Below are 19,613 nucleotides of genomic sequence, written 5' to 3'. Positions count from 1 at the left end.
ATGCGATGCGATGCGATGCCCATCGCATATGGTTAATGCCCTGTGGTTTAACTGTAGAGTACTTGCTCATAACAATTCATAGTTCTTTTATCTTTATTAGTATTTATATATCGATTCATAAAGCAATAACAGATAAACATAACATAAACCAATATGAGAATCAAGAAGAAGAATACCAGTGGTAACGCTAGAAATTTTATTACCAGGTCTCAAGCAGTACGTAAATTGCAAGTGTCCTTGGCTGATTTCAGAAGACTATGTATCTTCAAGGGTATCTATCCAAGAGAGCCAAAGAACAAAAAGAAGGCTAACAAGGGTTCTACTGCCCCTACCACGTTCTACTATGCCAAGGATATCCAGTACTTGATGCATGAACCAGTGCTTGCTAAGTTCAGAGAACATAAGACATTCGCTAGAAAGTTGACCAGAGCTCTAGGTAGAGGTGAAGTCTCCTCTGCCAAGAAGTTGGAGGAAAACAGAGATACGTACAAACTGGATCACATCATTAAGGAACGTTATCCAAGTTTCCCAGACGCTGTCAGAGACATTGATGACGCTTTAAACATGTTATTCTTGTTTGCTAACCTGCCATCCACCAACCAGATTTCTTCTAGAGTTGTCAGAGACGCCCAAGTCATCTGTAACCAATGGTTGGCCTATGTTGCAAAGGAACGTTTGGTCCGTAAGGTATTTGTATCTATCAAGGGTATTTACTACCAAGCAACCGTGAAGGGTGAAGAGGTCAGATGGATTATTCCTTACAAGTTCCCAGAGAACATCCCAAGCGACATTGATTTCAGAATTATGATGACATTTTTGGAGTTCTATTCTACCTTGCTGCATTTCGTTCTTTTCAAGTTGTACACCGATAGTGGTTTAGTATACCCACCAAAGTTGGACGTCGAACAAGATAAGATTATTAGTGGTATCAACTCTTACATCTTAGAGAGTCAGGATGAGAAAAATATACTCCAGGCTGGTATCCCATCTGAAACTAACGACAAGGAGGCTCAAACCATTGACTCCAAGACTTTGGAATCAGCTCTAAAGGCTGACACTGGTGATAATAAGGATGAAGAAGATGAAGAAGCACCAGAAAATGTCGAAGATGTCGAATTAGATGAATTCGAGGATAAGAACAAGATTAAGGGTGATGTCTTGGCACAACCAAGTAAATTTGACTCTCCTGTGGCTAGTCTTTTCGAGAATTTTGTATTCTACGTCGGTAGAGAAGTACCAATCGAGGCTCTTGAATTCTTAATTCTGTCTTGTGGTGGTAAAATCATCAGTGAAGCTGCTATGGATCAATTGGACTCCAAGTTGGAATTCGATTTGTCTTCTGTAACTCACCAAATTGTCGATAGACCAACCCTTAAAAATAAGGTAGCCGGTAGAACGTATATTCAACCACAATGGGTCTTTGACTGTATAAATAAGGGTGAATTACTTCCTGCTAACTTATATCTACCAGGTGAAACTTTACCACCACATCTAAGTCCATGGGGTGATGCCACCGGTTACGATCCAACTGCCGAAGACGATGAAGAGGACAGTTCCTCTGAATCTGAATCCGACAGTGAATCTGATGCTGAAGAAGAAGAAGCTGAGAAACCTATTGCTCTTGTGAATGAGGATGATGAAGAAGATGCTGAGGAACTTGAAGCACAAAAGCAACTAGAATTGGAAGCCAAGGGTATCACATATTCAAAGGCCAAGGATGCTGGTCTTGAAGAGAGCAACAAAAAATCCAAGAACAAGAGAAAGCTAGACGAGGAGGAAGAGGAAAAGAGACTAAAGATGATTATGATGAGTAACAAACAACGTAAGTTATACAAGAAGATGAAGTACTCCAATGAAAAGAAGGAGGAGAAGATCGACAACCTGAAGAAAAAGAAGAAGGAGCTAGCAAAGAAGAAGGCTGCTCTACAAAAATTGGACAAAAAATAAGTACAATAAAATCAGCATAGCAACTACCATCAGTTGCTGTTTTCATTTCATTCACTTTGGTTATAAAAAAAATGCTTTTCTATTTAAAAACCCTTAACAATATTTGTACATTAATAAACTCGCCTATCTAGTATCGATAAATATATTGACAATTCTCTATTTTAAACTCTATCTCAGAAAGAAAAGACAACAAACATTCTTTTGTCATATATGGTAATCTAAGTGTTATATTTTTGGCATGTTATGCATCCTTAAATCCATTGATTTTCTATCCGGTACACTAAATTCCACGTAACCTGAAACATCTTTTTGTAGAGCAAGAAGGCTTGTCTCAGCGTGGTTCAGACGTTCAATATCTGTCGCTCTCCTTACATTAACAAAAGCATTGACAAGGAACCCGCCTTTGGTAACTTCTTTTATCCTGCTCTGCCTTATATCCCACACTTTTTGACAATGTATGAAAAGATCATGACGGTGAGTAAATCTTACACCTACAGTGATATATATATAATCCATAGCATATCCTAGTTGCTGCATAAAACTTTTGAGTGCTGGTTCCTTGCCAGACTGTTGTAATATGGTAGATTCTTGTATGGCCTGCATTGTTACCTTCCTGTTATTACCGGCCGCGGGTATATCTGCTGTAGTTAAAGTCCAGCTCACAGTCTTGTTTTCTGGTTCTTCTACCAGCTTATAGATATCGCTAGCGTCTATTGGAGGTTCACCATCCTTCAATTTCTCAAATATTGGTTCACAGCTTACTCCATTCTTCTTATACTTCTCATCTGGAACTATCATCTCCAAAGGCAGGTTTGTAGAAGTCTTTAACCTCGTAGGCTCAACTAATTCATTCTTTGAGTTCACATTATCAATATTATACCTGGGATCAGGCTTCCAAACGGTTGTAATATCTGCAAAAACCACTGCTGGTGACCCGGTTAATATCGTCATAGAGGTCTTAAATAACTCAAAATCATCATCCCCAATGGAGGCCATCAAACTCAATTGCTGCACCATATTACTTTAGTGTACGTCTAGTTCGTTTTAATGCTATACCTTCCACGGCCTTGACGCATTCAAAGATACTAACTACTAATATTTATCGTTTTAATTAAATTTAACGTTATTTTTTTTTCCAAATTTACTTATACTAGGGAAAGGAAAAATTACTAACGTTTAAAAAAAAAATATCATGACTGGTGGGGGACTCTATTATTTAATGCAAGGGAGATCTATATAGATAACAATAGTTCAAGCTGAATCATCAGACCGAACCGATTATTCATAAAATGGCTGTTGACGTACCCAAATCTGTAATTAAGAAGCTAGTGTTCTTCACCGCGGCCATGGTGATCTGTCCGCTATCGATGTTCTTCATAGTTCAAGCATTCACTGACAATACTATCATCAGTGGTGGTCTGGCTGCCATTGTTGCAAACCTAGTCCTAATTGGGTACATTATTGCCGCTTTCACGGAAGATACTTCTAGTTATGACCTGGAGAAAGAAAAGACAATATCAAAGAAGGAGAAATGATATTGGCAGACATTCCTATCTATATAACCTATACCAAAATACGATCTTTTGTATTCTTGAAGATATTAAAACAAACCAAACAAAAAGCTAAGAAAATGTTGTACCATAATTACCTAACAGTTGAATTTATAAATTATGTTTCTATATAAACAAAAATAATTCATAGAAGAGTTGATCTCAAGTTTTACCCTTTACAATATTATACATCCTTTGTTACTTCTGTACATACGAAAAAAAATATGTATTATATGTTGCACTTCAGTTGGTCTTTTTGGATGGAGCTGTTTGTTTCTCTAGCGCACCGTAACTAATCGTTAAACTAGATAGCCATGATAGAGCAACAAGTAGTATTCCCAACAAAATGAAAGACACAATTAGACACATCAGTAAACCTTCAGTCCAAATACGGTGCTCTTCGCTGTGCTTCTTGTCATCGCCATTATCAATGTCACCATCATGGTCCTCTAGATATTCTAAAACTCCAAGGTCATCTAACAGTTCTTCGACGCTTTCTTCAATATTTTCCACAATATTATTCATCTTGGCATTAGTTCCCTCTGGAGAGCGGATCATTATCATTGTTGGCTTCACGTTATATTTTGCATATAACGTGTTGTGTACAAAGGTTACAAATTTTTGTAAGGTGATGACGTCCGTAGTTTCTTTCATAGGCTTGAAGGCGAGCACTTTAAGACGGTAATCACCTTCTTGTTCAATGTCTTCAACAAACTTTAGTGAGGATTTTGTACTATGAATACCATCTAATTGCGGCAAGTATTGACTTTGTTCTATAAGACCTCCAATGTTTCCAGAAGCCAAATCTGCTTTAGTATAATCACTAAAATCAAAAATTAGTGTTGGATAGTCAGCTTTACCTTCGAGTATATTTGTGTAATCTGCTTTGGAAATCTTTCTATCACTTGGAAAAACGTAAAGTGCAGATACAATGTTCAATATACAGCAAATAAGCACATATAATGATACCATTTTGTTTTGTTATTTGTTAATACCAGTTGAGATTGACTATTAAATATAATTAAATTTTCTTTATAAAACCTAGGTTATTCACTCCTTCCACTACCAAATTGCAATCAAGTAGAAACAAAATAAAACAACACCCTTTAACTTTTTCTTTACAAATCAACACTCTCTAAAATGAGACAGAAAAATATTCGAAATATACTTCAATGATATATTTTTAATTCAATGCAAAGTAAGTAAATATTCAATATATCGAAAAGCCCTTGTATCTGCGCTTATAGCATTTCCCTTCTTTGCATTGAGCCCAATAAAAAAAAGGGAAGAGAATAATAACAGTACGTCGTATAATGTTATATATCATATGGATTTAATATAACATTTATACAATTTAAAATTAAAAGTTATTAATCATATGGAGTACATTACGATAATTATTACATTATCATTTGATATTCTTCTTGGTCTTCGGTTGTTTCATGATTATTTATTTTTTCTCTTTCATATATGTTCTTACATAAAATCAAACTCTATGACTAATTTTTATTTAATAGACCATCTTTCTACCTGTGATGGTTCTTCTGTTTGAGTCCTCGTTTTCCTCTTCTTCATCAACCTTAGCTCTGTTCAAGACCTTCACGAAAGAGTCAACTCTGTATCTCATTCTGGAGTGCATGTAGGCCTTAGAACATTTAATGTGATAATGGAAGTAGTTTCTGAACAACGTCAGTTGCGAAACCGAGGTGAATTGTAGTTCATCTGTTTGGAAGTGACGAGGGAACAGCACGAATGTGATGAATCTTCTGCTGTCCTGTTTGTCATGATGTTGAGAAGGCTGTGCAACAGATTGGATCTCTAGAGGTGGCTCATGGGAGAATAGAACCTGAGGTGCCGACTGAATACCACGGTTTCTCTTTCTAGCATCGGCGAATTCCTGCAAGAAAACTTTGCCGAGAATCTTATCTGTCTCGTCTTGGAAAATAGTCTCAAAGATAACAGTGACACGGTCGCTAGATGCCTTGACAAATATATTTTCTTCATCTCTGTACTTGATAACATGAACGTTTTGGGAGTCAATAACGGCACCATCGGCTATAGGCTGGCTGTTCAATTGGTGGAATTCCTCGAATGCAAGATGGAATGGATAACTTAGAATCAAAGTCTTCAGTAGAGAACATCTTTTGATCGCTTCGGCGTCCAGGGAGCCTAGATCAACAGATAAAGTATAGTCATAACCTGGCTCAACAGACCCAGAAACACTAACACCCGAGCTTTTAGCATACTTCTCTTGCAAAAAGGGCAACAATTGTCCACCTTGTGCTATACTCTGCCATGCCTTGGTTCTGATACTCAATAACAACACCGACTTACTCTCTTGACTGTTGGATATATGGAAAGTGGTATAATCAAAGTCTGAGATAATTCTGTCCAAAGTCAATGGGGAACCATTCTTATTGGCATCAACAGCCTCAAATAAAGTCTTCTGAACTAGTAGATTATCAGGTTTTAAATGCAACATCTTCTGTCCCCTTTTATTATTTTTATACGCCAATTGTTACCTGTTGGGTTTTCTTCTACAATTGTCCAACAAGGAAAACACAAATAGAAGTTAGATAGAGAATTGATGAATATAAGCACACCGTCTTCCCTTCAATAGCCCATTTAATCAATTTCACATAAGTAGATCTTCCCTATTGAACTGGCCCCCCTATGCCATCTTCTCACAATCTCGTTTCGCTTTCTCCTGCAAGCCTTTAGAAAAATGTATAAGCGTATAGAATGATGTTGTATATGGTCAGTAACAAAAGTTATATTATATAAATGGTGTTCAACAATATCACAACATACTTTAATATAAGTTTTATTTGATATAGTATTCCTTTCATATGGATGTTCGCAGGCTGTTTAGAACTCGAGATAATTAGCCTAGACAATGGATGTCATGAGTTAATTTATTATACTAATATAATATAATTGTATAATCACTGATATTATATGTGATAGTTGATTTATTTACATGGATATAAAGATTGGAGATGGTGAAGAGAATATATTAGTTATGTTTTTTTGTTTTTCTGTTCGCATTCACCCAGTATTCTTCTTAAGTATTATTATTTTTGTATTGCAGTTTCATTTTTTTTCAAAATGGGAGAGATTTGTTTATTATATTCATTCCTTTGTCGGTTTCTTTACACCATATTTAGACCTCGACGTGATTCTATTGACAACGCCACTTAAGTCGCCTGCACCACGGACTACATGGTATTTCACACCAGGTAAGTCCTGACAACGACCACCCCTAACATACACCACACTGTGCTCTTGTGCATCGTGTCCCTCACCTGGAATATAAGCCGACACTACATTACCGTTCGTGAGTCTTACTCTACATGCCTTACGTTGCGCAGAGTTAGGCTTCTTGGGTTTCAAAACCATTACTCTGAGAACAACACCTTTCCTGATCGGACACCTGTCCAGGTCCGGAGCCATCGTAACCCTCTTCTTCTTTGGTGGGCCTGCACCACGTTTAATCTGATTCAAAGTGGCCAGTATAGGTGAACTCGTAGAAAACTTGGAACTAGGAACAATGGAACTTCTCATCAAACTTAGCGGTCTCATCACAGAGACCAACGGCCTCCTACTCAATATACCAAACATTATCCACAACCGGTGTTCTGCCCTTTCTCAACTATATATTGTGTTTGCAATATCTTTTCTCTTTTCTTCTATGATCTAAAAAGCTTCACTATGCTCTCTCTATTGTCTGTCTGCCTGTCTCTCTCTTCCTCTTTAAGCTTTGATTGTTGTGAAAGGGAAGAACTCGTTGCTAGCGAGCAAAGGTAAATGAAATTTAAGATAGTGGATTATATATTTCATATCCTCCTCAAAGAGGGTTATTTACATGCGTATTTACAATATTGCTTATATAAAGGAATAGATAGTTGGCAAAACTTTGAAAACTCAGTTCAAGGTATTAAAACATCCTGCTCAAAAAGCAAGAAAAGAGCGCATCAATTTTGACAAAAAGATAAACATAACATTATATTGTTTGATAAAAGTTCATTTATTCTTGGTTTGCGTGTAACTAAACCTCTTACGGGTTGGAGCGAACTCTCCTAGTTTCTTACCGATCATATCTTCCGATATCTCTATGGGTACGTAATCCTTCCCATTGTGTATTTCAAACTTAAGTCCCACGAATTGTGGCAGTATAGTAGCAGCCCGTGCATTAGTTCTAATAGGCACACCTTTACTCATGGCCTCTTTAATCGGTAGTGGGACAATATTGGGTCCCTTCCAAGCTGAACGTGCCAATATTCTCACGGTTGGATGCATTTTTTACCCTCCCTTGCTCTTAATGAAATTAGTGCTCCTTTTATACTATGCTATAAACTAGCTTTTAATCACCTAAATATAGCTTAATGTTTAGCTAACTTGGTGTTACTCTTGTCATTGAAAAGGGAGTTTACTTGTGTTCAGGCCCTTTTACGGGTTTTCCTTGTATTGACCGTTGAAAAAAAAAATATTTTGAAAAATTTCAAGTTTGGAACATATTGAAATTTTTTATGCGATGAGCTACCATACTAATTAAAACTAGTTTTACTGTACAAGGTTTCTGGTTATCGATACACGGATTAAAATAGTAAAATATACTATTGAATAAGCCCAAAAACCAAAAACCAAAAACATAACAACAACTTCTAATGTTTGCTGCTAGGTTTGATCCTACTAAAGTACAGGAAGTGGCAAAACCTGTAGTAGTTCCACAAAAAAGAAGGACATCTGTTTCTGTTGATCAATTAGAAGAAGAGGAAGGTTTTGATGACAATGACAAGGAGGAAGTAGCGAAAGAAGACGGGAGTTCACAGGAAGATGCTTCTCAGGAAAATGATTCGAGTGATAGCGATGACATGGCTTTAGATTTGGGATCAGACTCAGACTCAGACTCAGACTCAGACTCAGACCTAGATTCAGAATCAAACTCAAATAACAATACCGACTTCATAATGCTAGATGGGCCAATTGAAACGGATGATAAACATAATTCTGTATTATCAAGGTTTAAGAAGACACTGTCAATCCAGGACAAAATAGGAACAGGTATTGATGAGGAAGATAGTATAGTGGAGACAGGAGAGGCACATAATCTGGAGCAAATTCCACAACCAGCTTTTGTCAGAGATCAGAAACTGAGAGCACAAGTTAGCAGTGAGCTCAAGTCCACTGCATTTAGAGATACCAGGAGAATACATTATGACAGTAGCATGATCAAAACATTCAATGATTATTCGGAACAGCTCACTCCTAGATTATTGCAAAATATTGAAAAATATTTCTCGAAGGACACATTTCCAATCCAGACAGTACTACTGGATACCTATCTCGAGACCATTAACTTTGCCATGCAATCTTCCAAAAAGAACTTCACTAGACGCATTGGGGATATTTTGGTTAATGCCTCTACTGGTTCTGGTAAGACATTAGCTTATTCCATACCTATCATTCAAACGCTTTCAAAGAGAGTTGTCAACAAGTTGCGTGTGTTAATAATAGTCCCAACTAAACTGTTGATTAATCAAGTCTACCAAACTATCTCACAGTTATCTGAAGGTACAAGTATAGTGGTAAGTGTATCTAAGCTGGAGAATTCATTAAAAGAAGAGCAACAAAAAATACTGAAAACCGAACCTGATATTTTCATTACTACTCCTGGTCGTCTTGTAGATCACCTTTTGGCTGGTTCAGTTTCGTTGAAGAACCTTAAATATCTAGTTCTTGATGAAGCTGACAGACTTTTAAATCAATCGTTCCAGAATTGGGTACCTGAACTTATGAACAAATTAAAATCAGATAAGCTAGACCGAATGCCTGGCAATGTGATAAAAATGGTCTTCAGTGCCACTTTAACGACCAATACTGAAAAACTAAACGATCTACAACTTCACAATCCAACTCTATTTGCCACTGATTCCATCAAGTTATACAATTTACCACCAACACTACAAGAAAATCAAATCAGTATCCCTACTGCAAAAAGTTTATACAAACCTCTTTACCTATTACGTTTATTCGATTACATCAAATCGGGCAAAGTTTTAGTATTCGTACGTTCCAACGAATCTTCTTTAAAACTACAGATTCTACTACAGGCATTAACTCATGGTGGTATGGCCAAATGTTCTGTTGTAGTAAACTCTATTAACTCTAACAATACAAAGGCAGAGACAAGGAAGTTGGTAAATGAATTCTCACAGAGCTCCAGCGCTTCTAGTGTTGAAGTGCTAATTACCACTGATGTCATGTCTAGAGGTATTGATATAGATAGTATATCAGATGTTGTTAACTATGATGTACCCATGTCTTCTCAACAGTATGTTCATAGATGTGGTAGAACTGCGAGAGCCAATCAAAAGGGTAATGCATTCAACTTTTTAGTTGGTAAAGGTGAAAGGGTTTTCTGGGAAAGAAATATCAATGATGATATTAGTAGAGATGTTAATGGCTGTCAACCACTATCATTGAATGATAAATATGCTGATCAACCAACATTGTCTACTGATGCCAGCCCAGAAGATAAGAAGGATATATTTACATCACTTGAACAAGACGAAATAGCTCGCTACAACGAGTTATTACAGACTCTAAAACAGTCGTAAACTTCATAAATACTTAGTATGAATATGTTTTGCATTTTATATATTTCCCAATTGCATCGATGACTTGATTTAAATTAAAATTGTTGGTAAAAAATATATATATTTTATGCAAGTTAAGAAACAAGGTATATTAGATTCTTTCTATCTCTATAGTGGTCTCAGACCCAGGAAGAATTTTTTTAATACACTTGTCCAATGCCAATCGAAGTTGGAGTTCATCGTCATTCGACCCTCCTTTCATGCTGATTTTCATTAAAACAATAAATAAATTAAAATTAACTTTTGAGATAATGAGATTTTCATAGTTCAGCTTACATTTTGACTTAAACTCTGGTAAGCATTCGAGTTGTTCTAACATTTTTGATTTGAATCCTGTTGGGTCACTTTTATCAAATACATCACCAGAAAACCATGGGAATAGTTTACTTTTATATGAGTTCTTCGCATGCGTTTCAGTAGAAACTGGTAAAGTACTAAGTGATCTAAGACGAGTTTTAGACTTTGCATTTTCCGACACATCAACCGGATTATCCTCCGATTCTCCATTCAATAAAGTCAATGATGGTAAATTCGTAGTTGATAACCCCATTAACAAAACAATAGCAGACCATTCTGCAATTTTTAGACCATGTAATAGAATGAAGATAGCAATAGTAACAGTCGCTATATAATCCGCAAATCCATAAAACTGACGCACAAGTAGTGGGTATATCATCAAGTAAAAACCATAAGATATGGTAACTAATGGATTTTTTGTTTTCAGTTTACTATTAGTGTTAGAATAGTACGTTTTGTACAGTGAAAGCGTCGATAAGATAATTGTAACTATTAAAGTAAAATACCAAACTGAAAAGTTACCATCAGCCAATGAAAATGCTTCTGAATGGTGCGAATGGGGTATCTGTTGAGTAATATCGCTATGTGTGTCGGAATCATGATCTTTTGTTTCAACCAGCAAAACTATAGATTCTTCAATAATATGGAATAGTAAATCCAAACCTACAAAACAAAGAGATACTGCAAGCCCGAAACTTAAAAGTACGTCGACTCTATTTAGACCAAATGGATAAGTGATAGTTCCTGTGAACCATACTTGGAATTGAGATAAATTCTCTACAAGTATTGTAACCAATGCTCCGATGATATCATATGTAATGAAATGTGAAAGGGTCACAAAATTACTCCAGTTATTATTCCTTCCGAGATAGAAAACTACAATGCAAAGGAAAAACTGACATGTAGCAATGATAAGTTGTAGGTGAGCTTTAGGCCATGGCAGATTGTTCAGCATATCCTCAAAATCTGGTATAGGCAATGATTTTGCAATGTTCAGAGGTATTTTTACTTCTGGTTCCTGAAAGAAGTTCATAGACACAGAAGAATGCTTATAACGATGTCCTTTACGGAACGATGCTCTTGATGATGACGAAGGTGGAGTGTTCTGGTTGTTTGGACCATTTGGTATCTGCGGCTTAATTGGTGCCGATGAGAAATTGAACGGAGTGTCTAGTGCTAAACTTCCTCTCTTACCTGGGGGCCCAACCTTTAAGTAATTATGCTCAGGTGAAGATGGTCTTACTGGGGATCTATTCCTCGATGTTGGAGGTGCTAGTTTCTGGCCAGGAATGTATTTTAAAGAATTCCTTCTTCCTTCATTATTAGGTGTAGTATAGCCGTTGTTTTTATTGGGCGTTTGAAATCCACTCTCCGGATATGAATTGTTATTAATTGTTGTAGTGGTATTATTAATACTGTTATTCCCTCCACCAAAAGTAAATGCGGGGTTATATATCAAACTTGAACTGGAATTATTGCCATCTCGTTGTGAATACAATGAATTAGGCCTTTGAAACGAGGGTGACATTAACATTGAGCGAGCTTTTATTCTATTCCGTCCTGGGCCATTGGTATCATTCTGATTCTTTACTGAAGCTGAATCTGACAACGATATATCGTCACCTCCCTCTAAATAAGGTGTCTTGAATAATTGGTCAGAAAATTGAGGAGAACTCTCTTCTGCAATGGGATTCATCACCGGTGTCGAGAGCGGGTCATTCTTGATCTGCCCATTATCACCTTCCATCTTATTTTCTTCTCAATATGTTCCTAGTGTTTCTTAATGCTATGTTTCTAAACCCTCAGGGTTTTGTCCTTTTTATTTTTAGATGGATAGACTATCGTATATTGTCCTAAACCTTTTTTTTTTTTAAAAATTTACTAATATGTCCCAATGCTGACTTAGTATATCTTGACTGACACTTCAAAGGAATATTACTGAAAGGGTTCTTCTTCGATATGTTCCTCTATTCTTGCAATCACGACAGTTTAGGTAACGCTTAATTTCCTAAAATAAAAAAAATAAAATTATAATTGATGCGCTCTTTTATTTTTTTTTTTTTTGTGTGAGCGATGAGATCATCCCTGCGGGTTTTTAATGCGGAGTAGCCTAGTAACTCAGAATCGTTAAAACACAAAATAGTAAGTAGTTCTACATATTTGTAAATATGACATCTTATAATCACAGCTTATTATTCTGAGTTTCGGTATGAATATAGAGTATTAGTTCAGATAATACAAATTGTTTTTTTAGAGGGTAGAATATTCTTATATAATATTTTTATAAGTCGAATAGATAATAAAATAGTTAAGTTGTAAGATGCAAAGGAAGTTGAAATTTTATTTGTAAGGGAATAGAGTCATTCAATGTTGATTTCCCTTATCATGCAAGCAAAAAGTGTAGTTTTATGTCGTAAGGATCATGTTTTATTCGTTTATTTACTTTAGAAACTTGCGTTATGTTACAGTTCTACGCTGCTGTAATCAGTACTTCTTTGCATTACCACACCGTGGACGGCGTGGACGTTATGAGAGAATCTCTCCATATGAGAAGGTCTCCTCTCCAAATCGTAATCGAAAATGCTGGAGGCATCGTCTCTCAGTTCGTCGGTATCGTTAACTTCCTCTGTCTCAGCAAAAGCGTGGTCGATATCAAACTTTTCGCCTGGAATGGCACTGACAGCCTTTTCATCAAGGGTCTTCTCATTGTTGTGGCTGTTTTCATCAGCTTCCAATTCCTCTTCAGTGTGGTTACCGAACCACTTGAATCTGCAACACCATATGAAATGGGAAAAGAAAATACCAAGTTCCAGACCAGCTATAACACAGTATAGAATGATACCCATCACATCCATGTTACCCACTACAACACTAACTATAGAGAGCCAAGCGCCAAGGGAATCAATGAACAAGAACGCGAAGTTGATACCAACAACACGGCCCTTACGTTTAGCAAGCTCGAAATAAGGTGGTAGAAGACCCACACCCAACAATACCGTGGCGATGATACCGAAAATCAAGTCTGGCCATGTGATACCGCGGGAGTATAGAGGTCTCAACCACAGGATGAACCCAACTTCCATACCGACATCACATGCTATTATACCCAAGACAATGGCGACAATCTTCTTCCTATCCATACTACAAGGTGGGTAGTAACAGGACTGTACAAAGGAGATACCACAGAAGAACATGAACAAATGGGGTTGGATCTGCAACACGACGTTACCCTTAGAGACACAGAAATAGATGGCGAATGGGATACCAGAGACCACCCACAGAAACATCATCAGTGGTGGCAAACCAGTACAATCCTTCCTTTTCCAATTGTAAATAATCTGTGGAATAAGCTGGACACACCAGCACACAGTGGCTATAGTAGCCAAAACAGTAGCAGCACGCTCAGAAATCATTCAAAAGTAAATTCAGAGAGATTAGCAACAAAGGTTATATATTACTTTTTTTAATTATCTTATTGTATATTCTACTATTAGAATATAAGAAAAAATTAAATAAATCCTCAAGATACATAATAATAAAAATAAGCGATGTGATGGACTTATATATATACGTCACAATGAAGAAAATTTAAATAAAAATACAAGAATTAAAAGTAGAAAAAGCTGGGGCGTCTTTTAAGGAACATAAAGAAAAAGAAGTTAAAAAAAAAAAGAAAGAATAAAAGAAAAATTTAGCCATTGTGCAGCAGTTTCTGTGAAATAAAAAATATGATGTACAATATGTTATCAATGGTAATGAATAAGTCATCCCGGTTGTTAACTGGTACTACGGCTGTTTCTGTCATATCAATTGCACCTCCGAGGAACCCCATCTCCCCGCGGCTGTCTTTAAAGGACTTGAGCCTGCATGTGCTACCACAACCGGAAAAGAAGTCCCAAAAACAAATAAAACAAATCCGGGTAAAAAGATAATTTATATGCCGAAAGAGAGCTTGATGCTTAGAGAGAGTTGAGCTTATCGGATGGAATACCCGGATGGGTGACATGTTAGTAGAAGGAGTCGTGGGGAGGGGAAAGAGGCCGCTTGGGTAATGGTGCGGGGGGGGTGGGAAAAGTAGGCTAGTGGACCAGGAAGGGCGGGACGCTTAGGGTGTGAGTGGTCCTCTGTCTGTGGACTCCGTTATGTAGAAAATTCAGTTTTCACCCGAGGGTTTGTCACGTTACATACAAGGGACAGAGTCTTGTTTTTTTTTAAATAATCACTAGCCTAGGGTTTACAGGGGTGTTGTGATATTTAGGGTTTATTTCTAGGGTTCAACATGAATTCAAGTTCTTAATAAGGTTGTATAATTTTTTAGTTAAGAAATGGTTATAATTATCATAGAATATGCCAGGTAAGCATAAATAGACTATCTTTGTTCCTTTTTTATTGATATCTTCTTGATTCTTTTAAAACTAAAATTACAGTTAGATAAAAAAGCTCAATATATAATATATTGATAATAAATAATAATAATAAAATAAAAATATAAATAAATTTCTATGCCGGGAAGATAATATTAAATAAAGAAAGTAATGACAAAAAAAAATAATAATAATAGAGGAGTGAAAAGGTGAGTAGTGGGGAAGGGAAAAAAAGAAAGGTAGTAATCAAAAAACAACTAACTAAAAAAACATTAAATGGTTAACCCAATTACAACTTTGAGTGTGTTTCTTTTTTCTTTTCTTTAGTAACTAATATTTTCATGAAATAACATTATGAAGTAAAAATAATGTTAAGCATAACGAAGAAAAAGGCAAAAAAAAAAAAAGTACAACACAAAGCAAAAATAAACAAACAAAAAATAAATATAAGAACAGATTAGACACCAGTGTTGTCTAAGAAGAAGTAGTTACCAGATAGTTTTTGTTCTTTGTCCATTTGGGAGTCCAATTTGTTGATTCTTGGTCTGAAGGAGTTTGGATCTCTTCTGAAAGTGACGTTCAAGTTCTTCAAGAATCTGTTACAACCAGTCAGTAGAGATTCAGGTTCACCAGCAGTAGCATTTTGAGATGGTGTACCTTCGAAGACAATGACCTTGTCGGCCAAATAAGTGGCCATGATGAAATCGTGCTCGACGACAAAGGCGGTTTTCTTGTTGTGAATGATAAATCTTCTGATAACCTTAGAACAGATAATACGTTGTTCAGAATCCAGGTAAGCAGAAGGTTCATCAATCAAGTAGATGTCAGCTGGAAGACCTAGAGACAAAACGATGGCAACTCTTTGCAATTCACCACCGGACAAGTGCTTAACTTCTTGGTCAATGATATCGTCAATTCTCAATGGCTTAACAACATCAGTTTGGAATTGTGGGTTTAGGAACTGACCTCTGATCTTCTTGAAGAACAATTGTCTAACAGTACCTGGGAACTTTGGTGCGATAGTTTGAGGCTTCATAGAAACATTTAACTTTGGAACAGCAGAACCGTCATCAGCTGGAATAGCACCAGCCAAAAGCTTGATCAATGTAGTCTTACCAGTACCGTTCTCACCCATCATAACCAAAATCTCAGAGTCAGAGAACTCACCACCCTTGACATTTAGAGTGAAATCACCTTGTGTTCTCTTCATAGATGGATAGGTGAATGCACGGGTGTTATCAATAATGATATCAGCGGCGGAGTCTGCAATTCTGAATTGCAAAGCTTCAGTTCTAAATCTCATGTTTTCAGCTGGTATGTGACCATCCAAGAAAATGTTAATACCTTCTCTAACAGAGGATGGCAAAGTAACAACACCGTAAACAGATGGAACACCGTATAGAATACAGACAAAATCAGACAAATAATCCAAGACGGACAAATCGTGCTCGACTGCAATGACGTATTTGGTAGGACTTAGCAATGATCTGATAATTTGGGCAGCGTTCAAACGTTGCTTGACATCTAGATAAGAAGAAGGTTCGTCAAACATGTAGACATCGGCATCCTGGACACAGGACATGGCGATAGCGAATCTTTGTAATTCACCACCAGACAGCAGACCAATTTCTCTGTTCAGCAGGTGGGTCAATTGTAAGGTCTTGATGTGTTGCTTAACTACGTCTTCTGGCTTTTCCATTCTTAGCTTCAATAGCTCACCAACTTTTTGGACTGGTCCCTTGATGGCACGAGGTAAGTTATCGACGTACTGAGGTTTAATAATAGCCTTGATATCATCCTCAAGCATCTTTGTGAAATAGTTTTGCAATTCAGAACCACGGAAGTATCTGATAATTTCTTGCCATTCTGGTGGATCCTCATAACGACCCAAGTTAGGCTTTTGCTTACCAGCTAGAATCTTCAACGCAGTAGACTTACCGATACCGTTAGTACCAACCAGACCCAGAACTTGACCTGGTCTTGGAGTTGGCAATCTATGTAGCTTGAAACTGTTAGCAGAGTAACGATGTGTGGTGTGGTCCTCCAAGTTGGTAGGCAGGTTAATAATAGTAATGGCATCGAATGGACATTTCTTGACACAGATACCACAACCAATACACAGAACTTCGGAAATGAATGCAATCTTGGAAGTAGGAGTAACTTCAATACATAGCTTACCGGTCTTCACAACAGGACAGGAACGTCTACACTCTTGACGACACTTCTTTGGCTTACATCTGTCAGGATTGACAATGGCAATACGACTAGCTTTGTCACTCATCTTTTATATATTACTTATTTCTTGATAAATTCAAACTGTTTGCCTTAAATCAAAGAAAAGATATTCTATTCAAAAATAAGCAATTAATTGATACCTATAAGATAATGTTTATTTAAACAAGGGCAGTAAAAAAAAATTTTTTTTTTTCATAACAATAAATATTAATAAGTTAACGTTCTGTCAATACGCAAGAGAAAGAGAGCCCATCGCAAAAAAAAAAAAATTTCAGTTCAAAAATTTCAATCAAAAATTTTTCAAAACTTACCCTGATAGAAGGTACTGCTACCCACCAAGAGCTGTTTCCTCTAATAGTAACTTAGTAATATAATACGAACTCATCTGATCAGCTTGAAAGTCTAAGATATATCAAAATATTGTGCGGGTAAACCAATTACTAACATTCTATGATATCATTGGCCCGTCGTATTATTTGATCAACAACAGATATTATTTCTATAATATATCTTAATTGGAGGGTAATAACAGTAAATATGATATTGGCCGCAACAGTACATCTCGAAATTTATGTATAGGATAGCTATCTCTCACTCGACTAACTTTTAACTTGTTAAGAATAAAGAAATTAGTAGCTGCTTACATTAAGCTTTATTTTTATAATCACATGACAATAACACTACACGGACATAACCTTCTTGGTCTCCTTTGTTTTTTTAACTTTCTATTCTGCGTGTTGTTCTTAGTCAAATGTCTACACAAAGGCAGAGTTTATTGACGGGAAGCATGGGTTGATTTTATTTTTTACAGAGAGGCTTCTCGCCTTAATTGTTGTTTTTTCTTCTTTATTTCTTAAATAAAGGAGAAAAGGGAAGTAGTAATGTGGATCTACAATAAATAATTATATATAGTCAATACAGCTTATTTTAGTATTTGTATAATATAATAGGAGGATTCTTTTTTTTTGAAATAAAAACGTAATAGTATAAAGGACAAAACAATATTTAAGATGGCTTCATTACCGAAGAGGATTATTAAGGAGACAGAGAGACTAGTGAGCGACCCTGTACCTGGAATTACCGCTGAACCACATGATGATAATCTAAGATACTTTGAAGTTACGATAGAAGGGCCCTCACAATCACCATACGAGGACGGAGTGTTTCAATTAGAACTCTACCTGCCTGAGGACTACCCAATGGAGGCCCCCAAGGTGAGGTTCCTAACCAAGATATACCACCCTAACATCGATAGACTGGGACGTATCTGTCTCGACGTGTTGAAGAACAACTGGTCCCCTGCCCTACAGATAAGAACCGTGTTGCTATCCATCCAGGCATTGCTAGCCAGCCCTAACCCTAACGACCCACTAGCTAATGACGTCGCCGAGGACTGGATCAAAGACGAAGATAAAGCTAAGGAAACAGCAAAAGAATGGACCACAAAATACGCAAAGAAATAGATTATCTAAAAAGTATAAAGTACTAAATCCATCTATTAATAATGAGATAGCAACTTCCCCCCCCCCTCCACACCACATATACGCACTATATAATAAGATACGACAATACACATGATATACGTACAATCTCACAAATAAAAAAGGTGACGCGAAAAAAAAAACATAAATGAAATCAAAAAAAAAAATTTTTTTCGTTTCTTTTGAAAAGAATGTAGGGATAAAGAAAAAAAGGGTGAGATGAAGAACAAAAAAAAAAACGCCGTTTGTCCTTGTGAGGTATAGGAGAGAGTGAGTGGTTAAAGTAAAAACGCGGAGAAAAGAGAGAGAGAGAGAGAGAGAGATTTATTTAACATGTGCAACAGTTTGCACAGGGTGGGTGAGTTTTAATGACCATAAAGAGTAATATATGAATATGTGGGAAGCCTTTTGAGAGAAGTCCCTATAGCAAATATAATTTATGAGCCACGAAAAAAAATAAAATTATCAAATTTAAGATCAATAGTACTTATTTTAGGAATATCTATATCTCTTACGACTTTTATAGCGTTTTCTTTCTTTAATAAAAATCTTTTCTTTTATCTCTATGTAAAAGGAGAGAGAGAGAGCTTGATGATTGAATCGTGTGTATATTGAATTGCATCTTTGTTTAGCCAACAAAAAACAAAAAAAAAAGTGGACAAAACGGGACGTGTTCACATCCCATCGTAGATCAGATTCTAGATTATTAAGATCATTCCAGATCAAGTACTAGTACCAGTTCAAAGACAAAAAAAACAAATAAAATTAAATAGGACATTACATAGGACATAGAAAAATTATTTCAAATCACGTAATTTAAACTATATGTTTTTGGGAAAAACCATTTATATATTCTCGATAACCAATTTTTTTTGATTCAAATGTTATAATAATTTAAAATAACCCAAAAAGAAGCATTATACATTAACAAACCAAATAGAAAAAAATTAAGAAAAAAAATAGAAGAACTTATTTGAATTCATCTTTAAATTTTAAAGCTCTCATACAGTTAAAAAAGAAGAAAATCAAAGCGTTGTAAAAATAACTACAATCAATTAAAAGGATATAATAATAATATTA

The 19,613-nt window shown here is 36.2% G+C and overlaps 12 protein-coding genes across 12 annotated transcripts; 4 read left to right on the top strand and 8 right to left on the bottom strand.

Annotated features, from left to right (window-relative positions):
• Positions 1–153: 153 nt before the first annotated feature.
• On the top strand, positions 154–1,947 carry NOP7 (mRNA-binding ribosome synthesis protein NOP7; the record flags this gene model as incomplete). Its single annotated transcript, XM_071054499.1, has 1 exon — positions 154–1,947. One exon carries the CDS (start codon positions 154–156, stop codon positions 1,945–1,947), a length of 1,794 nt encoding a protein of 597 aa, XP_070909192.1.
• Positions 1,948–2,172: 225 nt separating this feature from the next.
• On the bottom strand, positions 2,173–2,964 carry SRB5 (Srb5p; the record flags this gene model as incomplete). Its single annotated transcript, XM_071054498.1, has 1 exon — positions 2,173–2,964. The coding sequence occupies one exon, from the start codon at positions 2,962–2,964 to the stop codon at positions 2,173–2,175; it is 792 nt and encodes a 263-aa protein (XP_070909191.1).
• A 272-nt stretch (positions 2,965–3,236) lies between these two features.
• Positions 3,237–3,482, top strand: VMA21 (Vma21p; the record flags this gene model as incomplete). The annotated part of the gene is made up of 1 exon (XM_071054497.1): positions 3,237–3,482. One exon carries the CDS (start codon positions 3,237–3,239, stop codon positions 3,480–3,482), a length of 246 nt encoding a protein of 81 aa, XP_070909190.1.
• Positions 3,483–3,740: 258 nt separating this feature from the next.
• On the bottom strand, positions 3,741–4,469 carry VOA1 (Voa1p; the record flags this gene model as incomplete). The annotated part of the gene is made up of 1 exon (XM_071054496.1): positions 3,741–4,469. One exon carries the CDS (start codon positions 4,467–4,469, stop codon positions 3,741–3,743), a length of 729 nt encoding a protein of 242 aa, XP_070909189.1.
• Positions 4,470–5,007: 538 nt separating this feature from the next.
• Positions 5,008–5,979, bottom strand: ARC35 (Arc35p; the record flags this gene model as incomplete). The annotated part of the gene is made up of 1 exon (XM_071054495.1): positions 5,008–5,979. One exon carries the CDS (start codon positions 5,977–5,979, stop codon positions 5,008–5,010), a length of 972 nt encoding a protein of 323 aa, XP_070909188.1.
• A 650-nt stretch (positions 5,980–6,629) lies between these two features.
• Positions 6,630–7,118, bottom strand: MRPS12 (mitochondrial 37S ribosomal protein uS12m; the record flags this gene model as incomplete). The annotated part of the gene is made up of 1 exon (XM_071054494.1): positions 6,630–7,118. The coding sequence occupies one exon, from the start codon at positions 7,116–7,118 to the stop codon at positions 6,630–6,632; it is 489 nt and encodes a 162-aa protein (XP_070909187.1).
• A 402-nt stretch (positions 7,119–7,520) lies between these two features.
• RSM19 (mitochondrial 37S ribosomal protein uS19m) lies at positions 7,521–7,796 on the bottom strand (the record flags this gene model as incomplete). Its single annotated transcript, XM_071054493.1, has 1 exon — positions 7,521–7,796. The coding sequence occupies one exon, from the start codon at positions 7,794–7,796 to the stop codon at positions 7,521–7,523; it is 276 nt and encodes a 91-aa protein (XP_070909186.1).
• Positions 7,797–8,164: 368 nt separating this feature from the next.
• Positions 8,165–10,117, top strand: DBP6 (putative ATP-dependent RNA helicase DBP6; the record flags this gene model as incomplete). The annotated part of the gene is made up of 1 exon (XM_071054492.1): positions 8,165–10,117. One exon carries the CDS (start codon positions 8,165–8,167, stop codon positions 10,115–10,117), a length of 1,953 nt encoding a protein of 650 aa, XP_070909185.1.
• A 130-nt stretch (positions 10,118–10,247) lies between these two features.
• On the bottom strand, positions 10,248–12,200 carry ZRG17 (Zn(2+) transporter ZRG17; the record flags this gene model as incomplete). Its single annotated transcript, XM_071054491.1, has 1 exon — positions 10,248–12,200. One exon carries the CDS (start codon positions 12,198–12,200, stop codon positions 10,248–10,250), a length of 1,953 nt encoding a protein of 650 aa, XP_070909184.1.
• Positions 12,201–12,915: 715 nt separating this feature from the next.
• ILT1 (Ilt1p) lies at positions 12,916–13,866 on the bottom strand (the record flags this gene model as incomplete). The annotated part of the gene is made up of 1 exon (XM_071054490.1): positions 12,916–13,866. The coding sequence occupies one exon, from the start codon at positions 13,864–13,866 to the stop codon at positions 12,916–12,918; it is 951 nt and encodes a 316-aa protein (XP_070909183.1).
• A 1,408-nt stretch (positions 13,867–15,274) lies between these two features.
• RLI1 (Fe-S cluster-binding ribosome biosynthesis protein) lies at positions 15,275–17,098 on the bottom strand (the record flags this gene model as incomplete). Its single annotated transcript, XM_071054489.1, has 1 exon — positions 15,275–17,098. One exon carries the CDS (start codon positions 17,096–17,098, stop codon positions 15,275–15,277), a length of 1,824 nt encoding a protein of 607 aa, XP_070909182.1.
• A 964-nt stretch (positions 17,099–18,062) lies between these two features.
• UBC13 (E2 ubiquitin-conjugating protein UBC13) lies at positions 18,063–18,515 on the top strand (the record flags this gene model as incomplete). The annotated part of the gene is made up of 1 exon (XM_071054488.1): positions 18,063–18,515. One exon carries the CDS (start codon positions 18,063–18,065, stop codon positions 18,513–18,515), a length of 453 nt encoding a protein of 150 aa, XP_070909181.1.
• Positions 18,516–19,613: the final 1,098 nt, after the last annotated feature.

This window comes from Nakaseomyces bracarensis (assembly GCF_045282275.1).
Source record: "Nakaseomyces bracarensis strain CBM3 chromosome Unknown Scaff13_0, whole genome shotgun sequence".
Lineage (NCBI taxonomy): Eukaryota > Fungi > Ascomycota > Saccharomycetes > Saccharomycetales > Saccharomycetaceae > Nakaseomyces > Nakaseomyces bracarensis.
This window is presented reverse-complemented; position numbering and strand designations above follow the sequence as displayed.